At 39.6% G+C, this 18688-nt stretch overlaps 1 protein-coding gene across 3 annotated transcripts; it reads left to right on the forward strand.

Annotated features, from left to right (window-relative positions):
• Positions 1-725: 725 nt before the first annotated feature.
• Positions 726-15081, forward strand: nfe2l1b (nuclear factor, erythroid 2-like 1b). 3 transcript variants are annotated; one of them, XM_038283456.1, is made up of 6 exons: positions 726-902; positions 3578-4367; positions 5598-5819; positions 8187-8276; positions 8360-8518; positions 11519-15081. In XM_038283456.1, the coding sequence occupies exons 2-6, from the start codon at positions 3810-3812 to the stop codon at positions 12884-12886; spliced, it is 2397 nt and encodes a 798-aa protein (XP_038139384.1). In that variant the 5' UTR covers positions 726-902; positions 3578-3809; the 3' UTR covers positions 12887-15081. The 3 variants fall into 3 exon arrangements, with proteins under 3 accessions (XP_038139384.1, XP_038139386.1, XP_038139385.1); XM_038283458.1 differs by having other exon boundaries at positions 8226-8276; XM_038283457.1 differs by lacking the exon at positions 726-902 and adding an exon at positions 1268-1814.
• The last annotated feature ends 3607 nt before the right edge of the window (positions 15082-18688 follow it).

Below are 18688 nucleotides of genomic sequence, written 5' to 3' on the forward strand. Positions count from 1 at the left end.
GCTTGGTAACGAGCCACTGATTTGATTCAGGTGTGTTAACAATGTGGTGCATAAAAAAGTGAGGGACAGGAAGCTTAATTTAAGTTGCAGGAGAGTAGCTTTTGAGCACCCCTGCCCTAATGCATACTGGTACCCCAGGATTCTACCCCAGTACCAAAGTATGCATGCTATACCATTGTGTCTTTCAATTGCCCTTAAGAATGCTAGTGATTTTGCATGGATGGAGGTTTCTATGTTTTCCCTGTAATGGCTTGTAGCCCTGTTTAGGGCATACTCAGCCTCTCACAAAATGACTGCATTTACACAGTCCCTGGCCCTGCAAGATTGGACAATGGCTGAATTATACTGTAGGTTTTGCATTAACAGTAAGCTGTTACTTTTACATTATAAGACAGAATAACCGTTTAAAATATTTTTTTTTCTGTATACTAAATCTATAACACAAGATTAACTTATTGAGTGAAATTACATGAATACATATTTTTAAATGCATACATTTTCAAATAAAGTAACCAGTTTGTATTTTTCATGGTTTTTACCTAGTATATATATCGTATTTATAATATATTATCCAGATCTAAAATACATTAAAAAATTTCTAATGGGGTTATTATTGCAGGAAGGCTTTTCTTTAAGTTGGTTTCTAAATGAACTATATCACACTCTCGAGGGGATTTTCCGTCAGCTGATGAAAGCTTATCACTAGAATGTTCTACGCATGCTCCTTGTGTACGCATGTTTTGGGCTAGGCTAGCCGGGGTAGCAAGGGATTTTGCAAGTCATGGTGGGCCATTTAGTGAGGGTAGCAACTCAGTGGAACTTTTAATGTCAGGCGGATAAAATCACCGGTCTGGTGTTAGCCGACATGTGGGCATGAAGACACGGTAACAAAATCTTCATGCGTAAGTATACCATTTAAAGCTTTTAATGAATTATTGCGCTGACCGATATATAGGCTTTATTGTTTAACGACAGGACATTAAAAAAATGACACATTATTATATTAGTGTTTGGGTATCAGAGGCTGGTCTTGGGTTGGTCGATATAAATTAATTTTAAAATATTTAGAATACATAGCTGAAAACTAGCTTATATGGCTAACTATAGTTTTTTTTTTTTTTTTTTTTACTTCCTGTATCCCTGCCGCGTCGTTCTCAAAACCCCGCCTAAGGAGTGTTCCTATTGGTCGGAACTCGCTGGCGTCATGTCATATCACAGTACTTGGGCTTGCTGAATGGCTGAGCTGACTTGTCAATCATATTTTCCCCACTTGTTGCTAGGGAGATTGTTTGACACCAGCCAGGGAGAAAGTAAATAGTAGCAGAGGCACCTGTCACTTTTTACCGAAAGAGAAATTTCAGTAAAGACGCTTGAATTGCTAAACATTTCATAGCAGCAACTGTATGTTGCGTCAGAAGAGGTTTATAGGCGTGTGCTAGCGGTAGCTTGGTGGTGAATCGGTGAGTAGCCACCGATTGGAAGGACAAAGATAGGCGCAGCTGTGTTGGAGGAGGGAGGGAGGGACCCCGGCGGCCACCCAGCCTTACTGTTGGTGGGTGTCAGAGCCAGTCGAGCCAGCTTTCTGCTCTCCCTCATTCACCTTCAGCAGTAGCCAGCAGGAGTAGTTTCCCTGTCAAGGGTGGGGTGATGCCTGGAGCTCTGTGTTCATCTTATCTGCTCTGCCGAATGTCTTAAAATGAAAAGAGACAGCGTGGTGCGATCCGACATCAGTCCTGCTCTGTTAGGATGAAGTGGTTAGCACATCCTGCGCTTTCTTTCTCCTTCCATAACCTATTTAAAGCAAATGTGAATAGGTAAGATGTCTTAGTTTTTAAAAGCAGTGTGGTTGAAGTGTGTGAACTGATGCAACAAGGACTTAGATCATTAGAAAATGGAAAAAACCTCAACATAGAGATCTATAAATGTAGGCCTTACTGTCTTTATATGCCCTGATTTTCCATCACATCTCTTAAATTAGTTTTTTATTTGGTGCTTCCTTGATTCTATGTTGTAAAGAAAGGCTTTGATTTCTTCTTAATTTAGTTGTTTAAAGATAAGAGAATTCTGGGCTATTTTCTTTTACTATTGAATATTTGTATAAAAAATGTATGTTAAACGTTTGTTTTCAGCTGAAGGGCTATTTAGATAACTTTTAAATTATGTTAAAATCATGTTTGTTGCTTCAAGACAAATACTCCTGTTTTTAAGCTTATCTGGGAGTAATAAGCAGCAATCATACATTTGTTTCTCGATAAAGTTTTTTTAAATAGTTTTTTCTATCACTTCCTGCTGATAAACAAGCGTTTCCGTCATATAAGAGAAAAATGAAGGATTTTTCTATCCTGTTCTAATTTATTGGCCCCAATTTGCACTGAAACCTATGAAAGGCTGTGACCCAAAATCACAGATTATCCCAAGTATAGAAATTGCCATGAAACAATCTTGAACAAATGTTCTACTTTTTTAAGTTCTTTGTTTTTTTGTCAGCCCAACGTGGCATTTGTAACTGCAGAACAAAGGACAGAAACCGAGGCCTTGATACGAAAATGTTCTCAGTTTGCATTGTTTTCAAATAAAATAGTTACCAGTACTTTCAAATCCTGAAACAAAATTTAAAAATATGTAGTGTTATAAAAGAAAGCAGGACTTCACCAGCTATCTAAGGCTGGGCTCACATATATCAGAAGATTAATGGCATGTAGATACTAAACTGTAACCTAATGGTCCATTTGTTGGACTAAAATTGTAATCGTTACTATGTTGCTAACAGAAATCAAAATTATTTTAATGTAAAAGTCAGTGTTACTCCTTAAAATATGATGTTTCCCATGATGGCAGAAAGTTAAATCCATATTTAAATATATTTATCATGATGTTGATCATTTAATTACACTTTTTATTTTTGTTAGTCAAGAATAGTTAATAAATTCTGGTGTTATGTTGTGGTGCAATGAAACTACCAGGCTTTTTATTATATGTGGATCAAACTGTGAGCCATTAGTCCATAATACACCTAATCTCACTGGTTAATTATGTAAATGTTAAATTTTTTCAGTTTGACTGCTAATTCAAGAGGTTAAAGGTTTAATGCTATCCACAAAATAAGCAGTAATAAAACCAAAATAAATAATAGATGGTATTATCTATATGATTACTTTAATTAATCAGAAATTCTTCAATGTTAAACCTTTAATGCTAAAACAACCTATTTAGAAGAGAAAGGACAGTCGGTTGAGTTATCAGCAGTCAGGTGGCTTAAGACTGCAGACAGGCTGATAGGTTCTTACTGCGTTTAGAGGTTATTATCTAAAAAAGTCATGCATGCATCTAGATTATAATTTTGTTTGTTCCTTTATTACTTCTTCCACAAACTGTATTTATCCATTTAGAAATGCAATGGTGGGCTTCATTTTTTAGGGCGGAGAGCTTCTGTGACACATACACACTGATCAAACATTTAATCTTCTCTCTGAATGTTGAATATTATGTATTAAATTGTGTAGCCTTATAATGTTTTAATTTGAATGTAATGAAATTTAAAGAAATCCTATTCAATGTAACTTGTTATTTTTGGCAGGAATGGGGAGATAACTCTTTGAAGAACCTTCACGGAGAAGTGGACCCCTTACTTTGGATCTTGAACCCGTATAAATTAGCTTTCAAGGCTCTTTTCCCTCTTCAACCACTTTTATGTTCTCGTATCTGTTTCCATCCTTTAGTTTTAGTAGCAGAGAGTTATTGATTACGAGTAGTCGCCCCCGTTTTTGTTTTACTTTTTTACTTTCATTTTTTTGTTCCTTTGTAAAGAAATGCTTTACCTGAAAAAGTACTTCACAGAGGGCCTGATTCAGTTCACCATCCTTCTGAGTCTCATCGGGGTGCGGGTGGACGTTGACACATATCTAAGCAATCAGTTGCCCCCGTTGAGAGAGATAATCCTGGGGCCCAGCTCAGCCTACACCCAGACCCAGTTCCACAACCTGCGCAACACGCTGGACGGCTATGGGATCCATCCAAAGAGCGTGGACCTCGACCAGTTCTTCACCACCAGGCGGCTGCTGAACGAAGTGCGCCAGCTGGATCGCCTCTCCGTGCCCAGTACCGAGCTCAACACCTGGCTAGTGCATCGCGACTCAGAGACGGTGGTGTCTGCAGGCAGTCAGTCCAACCCCGGCATAACCCTGGACAATGGGGCCAGCCTAGAGGACATTAACAACATTGAAGCTACCCCGGCCATGAGGGGAGGAGGCGGAGCGCCTGAATCCACTTACGACCTGAACGCAGCGGACAGCAGCCTGGGAGCGGTGGCCCCAGAGGGAAACCAGGAGCAGAGCAGCAGGGGCGGCAATGACGACCTCACCAAAGAGGTACGACGACCGCTTTAGACCTAAAGGGTTGATTTTTACATGAGATTGGTGCTGTCTTTCAAACTGTATCTGAGTAATTTAGATAAAAATTTTGATTATTTCAAACAGAAACCGTTTGAAACTAAAGCCAATGAAAACCCAATAATCAATCTTAATAAAATATATAAGCTCAAGGAAAAGTTAATTTGGTTTAGGCAGCATGGCATTGAGAAGAACAGCCTGTGGTTCTGCATAGGCAGCTTTAGCATCAACCTTCAGCTTATCTCTGTCCTTAAAATGCTGGCCAGTCCAGCACTGTATCACAGTGGTCATTGAACCAGCGTTTGGTACCTTTGCCAGTATGGACCTCCGCCAGATCCTGCTGGAAAATAAAATCTGCATCTCTATAATGTTTGTCAGCAGAAATTTCCTGATAGATTGACTCTGATTTCCCCAAATCCCAGTTTCTGGTCCGTTTCCTACCTCATGTTTTCCTTCCACTACACTCTTCATTTATGTGGTTGAACCTTCCTTTCTTCATGGAGGCTCTGCTTTACCAACCGCCACAGTCTGAATTAATCTAATGTAATATTTGAACTCAAAGCTATGATCATCAAACTTAGATGTACGATGATTTGACACAAATCGCTCAGCAATGTTTTGATATATTATGAGATGAATTGAATGTTAAGATTTGGATCCATAAGATTGAAAAGGAAACAAAATGTCATAGGAGAACTTTTTGAATTTATAATTTCAGGTTTATAAACTATAGATCTTAAGTGATGGAATAATCTTTCTAGTTTAGGCGAATGTGTTCAACGTCCACTCAAACAGCCACAGCATTCAGTCCAGTTTATTTAAGCTTTAAACTTTATAGCATTTAATGTTTCTAATGCGCAAACTGTCTTTTTGTTTTTCTTCTCCCTCAAAGGAAAAACAGGGGCCTAAGTGATGAAGTTAAACATTGATGTTGAACATTTTTTTGCAAGATCACAAGAATAACCACCGTGTTAAAGTGTTTTTATCATGGTTGAAACATCTGATTTTTTTTTTTTTTTTTTTTTTTTTTTTAACATGATCTTCCCTTTAAAAGAACCCTTGAACTCTGAAAACAGGTTTTATAAAAATGTGAAAGTAGGTCATTTATCATTAACTAGGGACCAAACCAAGATCTGTTCTATCCCTTGATGTGAGAACAGAAAAGCGCTGTAGTAGCTGTTTTCTCGTGGTTTTTCTTTTTAATTTTAGGACATTGACTTGATTGACATCTTATGGAGACAGGACATCGACCTCGGTGCAGGAAGAGAAGTCTTCAGCTACAGCAATCGGCAGAAGGACACAGAGGAGGAGAAGCCCAATACACAGCACAGCAAAGATGTCAGTGAGGAGCAGGAGAGCTGGAGGAATGGGATAAACTTACAGGGTTCTCAGCTGGTGGATGGAGAGACTGGGGAGAGCATTCCTGAGCAGGTTGGTTAAAGCGGCAGAAAACGACGTACATCTAGGTGATATAATGAGAAACGTGTTGCTTCATTTAGTAGTTTTTTTTTTTTAAATAAGCATTTCATGGGAGATTATTTTAAAAGGTTTTTAAACTTGTTAATAAGCAATCGGTGTTCATTTCCAAACCAACTGGTAGAGCTCATAGAAAAGGAAAGAAATCGAACTTTATTGATCTCCAGGGTTCCTACAGCATAAGGCAAGTTAAATTCAAGACTTTTTAAGACTTTTTAATGCCACTTGAAATAAAAATTTAAGACCAAATTCAAAAGAAACACAAGAAAAACCTGCTTGCGACAACTTTACCCAAAGGTTTATTTTAACATAAACCACTGCACTAATGTTTCAAATTTTGAAAAGCTTCCCATACAGGAAGAAAGCTAAAAACACACAAATGACAGATATATTTTAACAATTATTTAACAGAATTCACAAACTTTGTTTAAGAAGGGAACAAAACAAATCAGTTTTAAAGCCCCAACATAACCAGTGCTAAGTCTTTTTTGCAGCTATTTTTCTTTGTATTTTCTTAGTATGTTTGATTTGGTGATAAGTGGAGGCGTTGCAGAGACAAGGGTGGAACTAAACTGAGAAATACCGGCTGTTTCTCCGTAACTCGATTTTGACGCTTTGTGTTTCGCGCTTTGCTTGTGCGACTCCACTGCCTTAATTCCCATCGTTCCGAGCTTGAATGACTTGTTGCACAAAATCCACTGTGCCTCATGTATGTTCCCTGGTTTTAGCCACGGAGAAAACTCTTGACTGGAGCCAATTTTCATTACGTTTACACTTGCTCATATTTTCCAGACAAAAAGTTAATGGTGCATCTCCCAAATGTCCCGGCCGCAACAACGCTTTTATTGCTTCCGCTATCGGGACGGAACCAATAATGGCGAGCCATTATTATTTTTTTAATACAAAAAAGAAATGTTGCCAATTTAAATGTTTTATTGAGATTACAAAAATAAATCGTAATAAAAATAATCCTATTTATGATGTTTTTTGAAAATTAAGACCTACGAAAGACTGATTTAAGACAGTTTAATACCAATTAAGGCCTTAGTTTTATTTTGAAGAATTCAATGCCTTTTAAGACTTTTTAAGGACCCGCGGGAACCCTGATCTCACAATGGAGAAATTAACTCTCTTCGTTTAACTCAGGGATGTCAAGCTGGTTCCAGAAATGGTCGTGTTTTGCTGCAGGTTTTCTTTCCAGCCAAGCAATAGCACACCAGACTCCATTCATCTCATCCAATGAGTCCCGTCTTAACATGATGACTTGATGAGATGAATCTGTGTGAGTCTGGTGTGCTATTGCTTGGTTGGAAAGAAAACCTGCAGCCACACGTCCCTTTCTGGAACCAGTTTAACATCCCTGATTTAACCCATCCCCTTAGGGAGCAGTGGGCTGCCACTGTGCAGCACCAATGGAGCAGTTTGGGGTTAAGGGTCTTGGCTGTGGGGATCATACCGGGTACCACTAGACCAAAACTCCCAAAGGCCAACACTCAGTTCAGTTAACTATTTCACCATACAGCTAGTTGGGTGTGACGCTGGCTGCACTGCTACAGTAGCACCTGTTGGGTCGAAAGCCCCCTCCAACAACTGTTTGACCTGAACGTAACTAAATTTAGGCAGATGTAGGCTTGGCTGGTGGGAGATTCCCACAGCGTGATAACCTGGAGTAAAAATACAGCAGAATGAGCTATCAACCGTCTTCAACAAGATGTGTAACAAGATTTGAATACGGGGAAGCTATAACCGGTCCTTATGAAAGTGGTTAATGGAAAAGTTATGAAGGGTTATCGCATATTTATTTGTCAGGAATATGTTTTGCTATGTGGAGACTAAATTTAGAAGTAGTGTCCTCTGTGCGAAATATTATCACTGGCCGTTCTGCTCTTTATAGACTATTGCAGGCTGATATCAGTTAGTCAGGTTTTCTGCTTGGATAGTCTGCAAACTGCAACCTTAACAGAAGTCATTATTGGAGCTGGTTTCATTATCAGATCATGTTCGGCCTAATTTAACCTTTCTATAAGTGAAGAGAAACTCTTCTAGTATTTAAACCATTCGAACCATAAGATAGGGTAAGCCTAGATTTTTTTAATTCAAGTTTTGATGAAGGTATGCTTTGCAGAGGAGATACAAAGACACTAATTTGAAGGGACCCAGATTAAATATGTATTCAGTGCCTAGATTTCAGACCTAATACTCCCCCAATATCCATCAGATGATGCAGATTGTTTTTATTTCGCTTTTTACCCGTTTTCTTTTAGAACCCAAAGCAGTAGCAGCACTAATATAGCACACCTCTCTGTGTTTTATTGTTGTTAGCTGCCAGTTCTTGGCTCACAGACTTCACTGTCACTGCAGGAGTGCTTGAGGCTGCTGGAGGCCACGTTCCCTTTTGGAGAAGAAGCTGAGGTAAGATAACATCTGAAGTCAATTTCACTAAAATATTAGTGTATATATATATTTGTATTAACCTGTCCATGTGCCTTTATTAGTTCCCAGTCCCAGTCAGTAACCAAGAGGTGTCAACTCCCAATGAAGAAGTTCCCTCCACATCCCAGGGCCTCCCTCTGGCTCCTCAGCTCCCTGCAGCAGAGCCACAGCTGGACCTGGAGCAGCAGTGGCAGGACATAATGGCCATCATGGAGCTGCAGGTACAAAAAAACCAAAGCTGTAATTAGAAGTTAAGAATGACTTCATTGGAGAGAAATCTGTTGATTTTTTTTTTTACTATAACTGAATTAAAATAAATACTAAATACATTATTCTGCTTATACTGTGGCTGGCAATAGTATTTATACATTTATTGCAGCTGCAGGTCTTAAAAGGACAACTCACCCCAAAATCAACTCTTCCTTACTTATAAACTGCATATACTCACTGGCTACTTTATTAGATACATCTTGCTAGTACCTGATTGGACTTTTTTTTTCCTTCAGAACTGTCTTAACTCCTGGTGACATAGATTCAACAAAGTACTGGAAACTGAAAGAAAAACTAACCTTAAACAGAGGGGGTAGAGTCAGGTTTCGCTCTCAATAACTTACAAAACAGCAATAGAGTTGATTCCTTCCTGCATTGATCACGATACAGGGGACCAAAACATCTCGCCTGTTCAGCCAGGCCAACAATTCCCCCTAACGACCCTCCTTTCTGAGGCATAGACCAGTATTGGGTAATGTGAGCTAACAAAGAACCCAGATATCTGCCCATTCCAAAGGGGTGGACCGGTTCTTCTAGTTCAATTAGCGTGTTTTTCTAAGCCAAAACCAGGCTTTGTTTTTGTCCACTCTATAAGGCCTCAAACTCAACGCTAAGTCTGACATTTTGGATTGAAAAAGCTTCCTGCATTGGGAAGCAAAACGTCTTCAAACTTGGAAACAAAGTCCATTGGATTTTTTCTTTTGCTTTTTTGGAAAGTACTGGAAACATTCCTCTGAGAGTTTGGTCCATGTTGACATGATAGCGTCATGCAGATGCTGCAGATTTGTTTTCCTGAACAACCACGATGTGAGTCTCCCATTCTACCACATCCCAGAGGTGCTCTGTTGGATAAATTTCTGGTGGATGCCGGTTATTTGAACACAGTGAATTCATCATAACCAGTCTGAGAAAATTCAGGCTTTATGACCTGGAGTCTTATTCTGTTGGAAGTAGCCATCAGAGATTGGGTATAATGGGGTCATAAAGGGATGGACACAGTCGGCAACAATACCGAGGTAGGCTGTGGCGATGCTCGTTGGTACCAAAAGGGCCCACAGATGATTACAACACCACCAACAGCCTGAACGGTCGATGCAAGGCAGGATAGCTCCATGCTTTCATGTTGTTGACGGCAAATTCTATTGCTTCAGCATTCTGCCAAATGTCCACACGTGTAATTAATACTCATACGAGCGGTTTTATTAATAAAACTCGCATGGAAACTACTATTATGCATATTTTGAATGTTCTGTGTGCAGATTTAAAACTGCAAGGCCCCAAATATATCAAACCATGAGTACATGCTCCTTTTCTGCACTCATGGTTTGCTATTGATATGTCTATAGAGTCTCTCTTCCTCGCGTATTGACCTGTTTCTATGCGTTCATGTCAAATTCTGTCACTTTGAAGGCATTACCCACCAGACAAAGCAATTTGTCTGTGATTGGCTACCTTTCAGGTAATCCCACCTCTTGAGGCTGTACTCTACTTACTACTATCAAATAAATTTCAGCTTAACCATTTCTCTTCAAGAGTTGGAAGTTGGTATTCAAAGTCATCATTAGATGCAACATGATCTGGATGAATACTGGATTCTGATTGGCTGTAGGGTGTCTGTTAAGAAGGTTTATAGGACATCTAAAAGAAGGTTTCGGTATAGCCAGATAGTTTCTGCTAGCTCAAATGTTAGCTGGAAACAGGAACAGACTTTACACTGGTTACCTTGGCAACACGTCTAGCTCAAGATGCTGGATTTCCTAAGTGTAGCCAATCACATGCGGGTTGCTTTGTCCGGTGGGTCTTCAAAGTGACAAAAGTTGAAAAAAGTGAACAGAAATGAGTCGACATACGAAGAGGAGGGAGGCTGGGCACGCGTAGAAATAAAACCACAAGAGGATAGGATGAAAAAGTATATGTGTGTGATTTATTGGGCCTGCTGGGACTCTATTTTTTCATCTAACACATTAAACATAAGTGTGAGGAATAGTTTATGAGCCTCTGTATTAGTAAAGCTGCTTTTAAGAGTATTTATTGCACGTGTGCCTTTTGGGTAGAATCCTGTCGCCATAAAATTCTGACCAAACCATCCAAATGTTGAATCAGAAATCTACACTCATCAGAGCAGGCAACTTTTTTTTCCAATCTTTTGTTTTCAATTTTTGGTGAGTCTGTGTGAATTGGAGCCTTAGTTTCCTGTTCCTAGCTGAGGAGGAGTGCCATCTGGTGTGGTCTGCTGTCATTGTAGCTCCATCTGCCTCAAGGTTCGACATGTTGTGTGTTCAGAGATGCACATACCTCGGTTGTAACGAGTGCTTATGTGAGTTGCTGCTTCCTTCTTTCAGCCCAAACCAGTCTGGTTATTCTCCAGTGAATATTTTCTCTTTTTTTGCCCCATTCTCTCCCAGTAGATCAGCTGTTTCCGAGATACTCGGAGCAGTCCGTCTGGCACCAACAGCCATGCCACGTTGAAAAAAAATCACTTTTCTTCCTCATTGTGAACTTCAGTAGATCATCTTGTCTTCATGCTTAAATGCATCGATATGCTTCCATGTGATTGGCTGATTAAAAAGGTGCATTAATGAGCTGTTAGAAAGGTGTACCTAATAAAGTGGCTGTGCGTGTATAATTGCTGTCTCCATGTCTCAGGTATTTTAACAATTTAATTCAGATTTTGTTAAAATCCTGCTTTTGAGCCCAAAGCCATCCGTTTGGCGCCATGTGCAGGTATAAATAAAGGTACTGCATCTGATTTTTAAATCATTATTTGTGTTGGCTCCATGTTATTGCCACATCACTGCCCTTTTTGCCTTCACTACCATAGAATCTAACCCAAATGCAGGTTTATAGTTGTGATGTCATGGAAGTTGTTAAAGTTTAATGATTATGGATACTTTTAAAAGTTCCTGAATTCGCCACCCTTGACTTAAATGTTCTGTTATTTCTGTTCTAAGGCGATGGAGGTGAACAACACTTCAGTCCAAACAGTCTCTAACACTGGAAGTGCCAGAAACAGGACGGCAGAACCGAACCCTGCTGGAAACTTTGGCCTCTCTGACCGTCCCACACCCATAAACCAGGATGTCAGCCTTCATCAGGCCTCGCTGCCCAGCTGCAGCCAAGACTTCCCACAGATTTTTGGCCCCCAGCTGGAATCTGTCAGCGTTGCCCCTAGGACCAGTTTGCTCAGACTGTCCTCCAGCAACTCCACCAACATCAACTCCACATTCGGAGCGACTAACCTGACCGGGGTCTTTCTGTCACCCGTCAACAGTTCCAGTAACAACATCACGGCTACGCCAAACCTGCCTGATCCTTTCACCACCCTGCTGGAGGAGTCCATGCTGGATGAAATCAGCCTGCTGGACCTGGCCATGGAAGAGGGCTTCAGCCAGGCTCAGGCCTCCCAGCTGGAGGACGAGCTCGACTCGGATTCCGGACTCTCCCTGGACTCCAGCCACAGCCCGGCCTCCCCGAGCAGCTCCGAGACGTCCTGCTCGTCTGCAGCCTCTTCCTCCTCCACCTCTGCCAACTTCTCAGAGGAGGGAGCGGTGGGGTACAGCACTGACTCTGAGGTGGCTGCTGCGGAGACGGAGGAGGGAGCGGTGGGGGGTTATCAGCCTGAGTACAGCAAGCTCTGCCGCATGAGCTTCCAGGACCTTTCCCAGTTCCACGGCCTCCCGCAGCTCGACAGCATCGACCACAATCACACCTACAATGTGCCGCTCTCCTCCGCCTTCTCCGAGCACCCAGATCTGCCGCTTTCAGCTGGAAAGAAGAGCAGTCGTGACAAAAAGCTCCAGCCTTCTCAGGACCTGCTGGATAAGCACGCGAGCCGCGACGAGCGCCGAGCTCGGGCCATGAAGATCCCCTTCTCCAATGACAAGATCATCAACCTCCCGGTGGAAGAGTTCAACGAGCTCCTGGCCAAGCACCACCTGAGCGAAGCCCAGCTCGCCCTCATCCGCGACATCCGCAGGCGCGGCAAAAACAAAATGGCCGCCCAGAACTGCCGCAAGCGCAAGCTGGAGACCATCATTAACCTGGAGCAGGGCGTCCAAAACCTGAGGCGCGACAAGGCCCGCCTGCTGAAAGAGAAGATGGAGTTCATCCGTTCCATCCGGCAGCTGAAGCAGAAGATGCAAAGCTTGTGCCAAGAGGTTTTCAGTCAGCTGCGGGACGAGGAGGGCCGGCCCTACCCACCCAGCGAGTACTGCCTGCAGTACGGCACCGACGGCAGCGTGCTGATCACGCCCCGCGGCGGAACGGCCGCGCAGCAGGGCCGGAAACCTGAGAAAAAACAGAAGGACAAAAAAAAGTGAGCTCGCAAACGCCGCCGGTAATTCTACCACTTTGCTAAATCAGTCAGATTTGTGCAGATGCAAGAGAGATGCCCTTTTTTCCTTTAAGAAGATTCTGTTGAAGAGAAATGGCATTTACTCCTCCTGGGTTCGTTTCTCCCTTTTCATTCTCTTCCTACGTTTTTTCTAGAAACAACTCTGAAGCAGATTAGCTCTTGGCTCGAGTACTGGTGTTTCATTATTTAGACGAGACAAGGAGGGATTTAACGGCCAAAAACTGAGCTACTAGAAAAAGAAATAGCTGCTCTCGTTCCTTTTGCACCAAACCACTAAGGATGGAGGTTTATGAGGTAAAAGAATGGACTGATGTCGTCATCGGTGGGTTCTACTGACTATCAGATCACATCCCACCCTGGAGACCTTTAGGAACCTCTTTTAAGTTGTAGATCTTAAGGCAAACATCAGAACCTAAAGTTGTGAGAGACAAGAAACCAAAGGTTAAAGGAAGTACATTGTTAAAGAATCCCATTAACACCTATACTAACCAAAGGTTATAGGGCGCTCCTGATCGTTCAAGTCCAAAACGCTCAAACGCTGCACTCTTACCCTGTAGGTTTGTAGTCTTTGAGTCTGTTTCTTGGTGGCATTTAAGCATAGGAGGCCATAAAACGGCAGGTTGGATGTGTGTAAGGCTGATGATTGGATAAGAAGTCGGAGGCCGAGTGTTAAGAGGGCTGGCTGCAAAGTCCTGCAGGAAGGAGCCGAGAGATATTTCTGGGATGAGGCGCACTGCGTTGCAAAATGTATCGAGTTCCTTATCAATTATACATAGCACTGTAAGTTTTCCTTTTACCAGGTTTGCCTGTATGCATTTAGCCTTTTCTGTTGCTGATCTCTTGCTGCAGGTTTGAAGATGGGCGGGCTTCATTTCAGAAAGGTTTAATTTACTGGTTCTAAAGTGTATGAGCAAAGTTATAGCTCTTCAACGCCGCCTCGTATGTTTTCAAATGAGGATTTCAACTTGCTGCAGTAAGCAGGGAGTCTAGCGGTTCACATTTATAGGTTCATCTCAAATTAAAATATCAAGAAGGACATAAAATTTCAACGATTTATTTGGTTTCATTACGTACAGTTTCCTCTTAGAAACTACAAAGGTGTTTAATGCATAAATGTTCTGTTATGATCTACAAAATCATTTTTTAAAAGTGCTGTGTCCACATGAGCGGAAAGTTTAGTGGCAGGAAAAACTACAATGAACTATTTGCACAGGTTACAGGAATCGGAGGATGGTGGACTTTTTAAAGGGTTTGAAATGAACCTATGAATAAGTTTAACGCTTTGATATGAATTCCTCAAGTAAGTCTTTTGATGATACTGTTCTTTATGGGATGTTCATTGCTAGTTAGAGACTCCATTTTAAGCATTAAAACAAATTGGGCCCCGTACATCGTATCCATTTGAATGAACTTATTTACAGATTGTACACAGCCACGATGCACTAGAAGCAGATCTTTAAACTGCTGTGAAGCCACTTAGTTGTCTTTGACTCTCCACTTGCTGCATTTGATTGTTTTTTGTTTGTTTTTTTCAAGAGTAAGCCACGTTATGCGAGGTGGAAGTGAAGCGGATGTGAGCGACGGTGGGAGGCATGAGGCCACTTGGATTTGAATGCCCTCTTTTAAAAATCTCCTTATCTCCCTTCGAAAGGGTTTTGGAGAACAGCAGGAAGGTTCTCGAAGTAGAAGTGCTATTACCCGTCTGTTTGAATGAAGTGTGTCAGTGAGCGTGTTGTGAAAATAAAAAACGGGGGTGTTTGTTGCTACAGCTAAGATAGCAATTAGGTGCAAATATTTACAAGAGGCTGAAAAGAACTTGCAACATTGGGATGATGTCCGGATAATAAAAAAAAAAAAACAATGGTTAAACAGGAGAGATGTCTTTATTAAATGTAATATTAAGGCATGAATCTCTGGTTAACATTCACTTTTATGTAACCCAGTGCAACACCAACTATTAAGTACTGCTACTACTTTAGTGCACTTTTTTTGTCTGTCTTGTTCTGTAAATATTTTCCTGTTTTGTTTTCTGTAGTTCGTTCAACGTCTCCATAAAAACCGCATTCTCTGCTTTGAGTTTGCATCGTAGTTCCCCGTTTTTGAATGTTTGCTGGCAATCAAGAATTGTTTTTATTGATTAATAAAGTGTTTTTATTTTCACCTGTGACTCCATGCTTGAGCGGATCATGGCGTTTTAGATCACCTTTATTCTGAAAAGACAGTTTATCAAAGACACAACAGGAAATATAAAATAAAAAAACAGAATAATTTCAGCATTAAATGCCGTGGTAATTACATCATATCATTATAGTAAAGCCAGTGGGCGGGGCTACTATTGGTTTTCATAATTGGTCTGCAGTGAGTTTCACCTACAGGTAAAACAAATTATTTAGAAAGATTCAATTTCTTAAGTAGTTTCATTGGTAATCAATTAAATTATATTTAAAGAAAAATTATGCTTTTACCATATTGTAACTACTTTTCATTTAAAATTAAAGATATGTATATACATATAACTAATTAGATTCATTTCCTAATAACTGTAGCACTTTTATAAAGTTTTCAGAGCTGCACTTTTTGGCACCAAGTTGTTAAAGCTGTAAACTGAATTTTATTCATCTCCAAATCTCCGCACAGATTCCCATCAGTTCAATGTAAAAAGCAGATCTTCAGAGATTTTCTTAATTGTATTAAATATAGAAAATTAATAACTTTAAATTGAATGCCCTTTGCTTAAATTGGGACTGGAGAAGAAATACATTACATTTTATGTTCTCTTCTTTAAGGACTTTAAGAATATATTTCCTCTTAACTAAATTAAGAGGATGGTATTGGAATAAATGGCTTCTCAGAAATGTATTGTTGCGTATCAGAAGGTAACTCCACCAATACAAGAGTAATATTAGAATATAATGTTTAATCATGGCATGAAAACCTGATGGGTTAGTGTGTCATTTTGGTTGTTTTCTGCAACTTTTCACTGAATTTCAAGTGTTTAAAAAAACTCCCTTCATTGTCCATAAAATGAGCAACAGCCCAAACTTCTTAGTACCATTAATTAGCTTTCTACTGATGAAAACATTAAGTACTGATTCATCAAATTCTTTAGTGATGGGATTCTGTTCTTCAAAAAGAGAAACCCAACATAAAACGTAAGCCGTCCCCTCCAACAGAAGCACATTCAAATCACAATCGCTCCCAATTTATTTCCATTTTCTCTTGGATCATAAATCAACATCATACTGAGACCATATTAAAAACAAATCCTTAATGTCATCACACAAACACAATCTAGTTATTTTATTAAGTTAAAAAAATCATATTTTCACCCCTTTATATCCTTAGAGCAACTTAAGTCTGAAGGCTTCATCTCCCGACATCTTGAGATGTTCTGCTAATTAGTGTTAATTTTAGCAGCCATTTTTAAATTTAGTTTTAGTCTTAGTCCAGTTTCAGCATCGCTTGTTAGTTTTTATCACATTTAGTCGACATCATCGCATTTTTATTTAGTCTAGTTTTAGTCGACTTAAGTCAGAGCATTTTAGTCTTTATTTTAGTCCAAGAAAACATAATTTTATTAGTTTAGTTTTAGTCACCAAAAACTGTCAACATTTTAGTCTAGTTTTAGTCAGGATATAATTTTAACCTTTTACTTTTTTGTCAGCAGATAACGTTTAAGATTTCCTAAAATTATTTCAACATTTTCTCTCATCTTTTTAATAAAAAACACAATTTTAAGGAACACATGCAGACATGGAAGATGTTCTGACAATATTTGCATATTTATTTTGAACACAAACACAAATGCTTGCATTAAAACAAATAAAACACACCTGGCAAAGGAAACAAATAAATAAAATAAAGTGTCTTATGAACTTTACACAAGTGCTGGCTGTTTAAAGCTAGTTCACATTGAATAATAAAATAAATAGATTTGAGGTCAATGTTGTTAAAAAAAAAATAAAAATAAAAAACTCCAACTGATACAACAAAAGTGCTTTCCTTCCAGCTTTAGCTGGCCTGTCATTGTTTCTGGGTGGCTGGTAGGTTGTTGTTGTTGGTGGTGGTGGTGTATCTTCAATCTGGAACAGAAATTAATACAATGTTAGGATAGATGCACAGCATAACACGAATTCCAAGTGTATAAGTAGCATATAGGTCTCTTTTTTTCCTTAACAAAAACTAAGTCTCTATAAAAACTACATTTGACCATCCATTTCAAACTCATACAAACAACCTAACTATCATTTAATGCAGGAATAAATTGCAGACATTTTTAGGTGTGCATGCATTTTGGTTGCATATATTGATTGCACATATTGATGCCAATTCAATTCAAATGTCCTTGTAATAGTAATGTGCAGATAAAAAGAGCAGCATTTTATGTCACCAAATAAAGACACCCCTGCAGTGGTTCCCCTAGCAATGACTATTTGTATATGAAAATCTAGGTTAAAGTTGCTCTGAATTATGTGTGGCATATTATTTTTATTTTGTCTTATCCTGATAAATAGTGTCAGTTCCTTTTAGCATTTAGCATACATGTGTAGCTGCCGAGGTGTTTTCTGTTAACTATAGTTCACTTGCTGCTCCTAGATTACCTAAAACGTCTGTCTGCTTTAATCAAACTTGCAATTTAACAGAAACTATAGTTGCCCGGCCAGTATAACATATCCAAGTTAGCATAAATTTAACTTTACATACTATGCTATCAACAAGTGGCTACCGTCGCTACGTGCTAACAAGCTAACGTAACGTAGCCAGCCTGGATACTAAATGCTATGAAAATTAGCCAACATCAGTTAGTATATCATTGGGATATTATAGCCGTTGATTTAATGTTACATTATAAACAATCACCACCAATCTTTCTGGTAACTTACCGTAATGTCTTTGTGGTGAACTGCGACGTGTCTCTTCAGGTTTGTTGTGTTTTTTCCAGCCATCATGTGGCCATATTCCTTCCCTTCCACTAAAATCAAGCATTTGGTTTTGTTCTCCACTTAAAAGCGAAAATGTGTCCATATAGCACGTCTCCTCTTTCTCCCGAGTCCCGGAGTAGGCTACTCTGTGCCGCCCGCTCCGGGTTTGAAAGTGGGTGTGTGGGAGCTGACGAGGAGGAGGAGGAGGAGGAGGAGACGAGACAGGATTTGAAAAAAAAAAACAGAAAATAATAATATATAATTTTCGTCTCGTCTTTGTTCGTGAACTAAAATGTCCATAGATTTTAGTCCAGTCTTTATTTACCGAACTGCATTTTCGTCTCGTCTTTATTAGTCCACGAAAATGATTTCTGATTTACTCCCAGTTATTGTTTATTAGTGGGGATTTTCGTCTCGTCTCGTCTAGTTTTCGTTTGGTGAAAAATGTGCGTTGACGAAAATATTTTCGTTTAGTTTTCGTTAACGAAATTAACACTACTGCTAATAAGAATGGACCATGATAAATGTGCTAAACCTGAGGTTTTATATTTAAAAAGACTTCAGATGGCTCAACAACTGATAAAGCAAAGCCTGATTTTATTTCAATACACTAGCACTAAACAATGTATATTATTACCATTTGGGATGAGGCTGCAGCATACCCGAATGAGAAAAACACTGTAGTGCTGTGAAAACTTATCAGATGCACTGTATATAAAAGTATATATGTATTTAAAATTTATATATATATAAACATGTTGATTGGAGACAGTGTTGTAACAAAGAAAATGGTTTTATTTTCGAAAAGTGACAAGTAAAAAAAGAAAAACACTAGGATAACAATG

The sequence above is a fragment of the Cyprinodon tularosa genome, unplaced genomic scaffold, assembly GCF_016077235.1.
Source record: "Cyprinodon tularosa strain WSP-4 unplaced genomic scaffold, ASM1607723v1 ctg194, whole genome shotgun sequence".
Taxonomy (NCBI): domain Eukaryota; kingdom Metazoa; phylum Chordata; class Actinopteri; order Cyprinodontiformes; family Cyprinodontidae; genus Cyprinodon; species Cyprinodon tularosa.

Coding starts and splice junctions, on each gene's coding strand:
- nfe2l1b (XM_038283456.1), top strand. CDS start 3,810: ATGCTTTACCTGAAAAAGTACTTCACAGAGGGCCTGATTCAGTTCACC. Junction 4,368..5,597: donor ATGACGACCTCACCAAAGAG/GTACGACGACCG, acceptor TTTTAATTTTAG/GACATTGACTTGATTGACAT. Junction 8,519..11,518: donor TGGCCATCATGGAGCTGCAG/GTACAAAAAAAC, acceptor TTCTGTTCTAAG/GCGATGGAGGTGAACAACAC.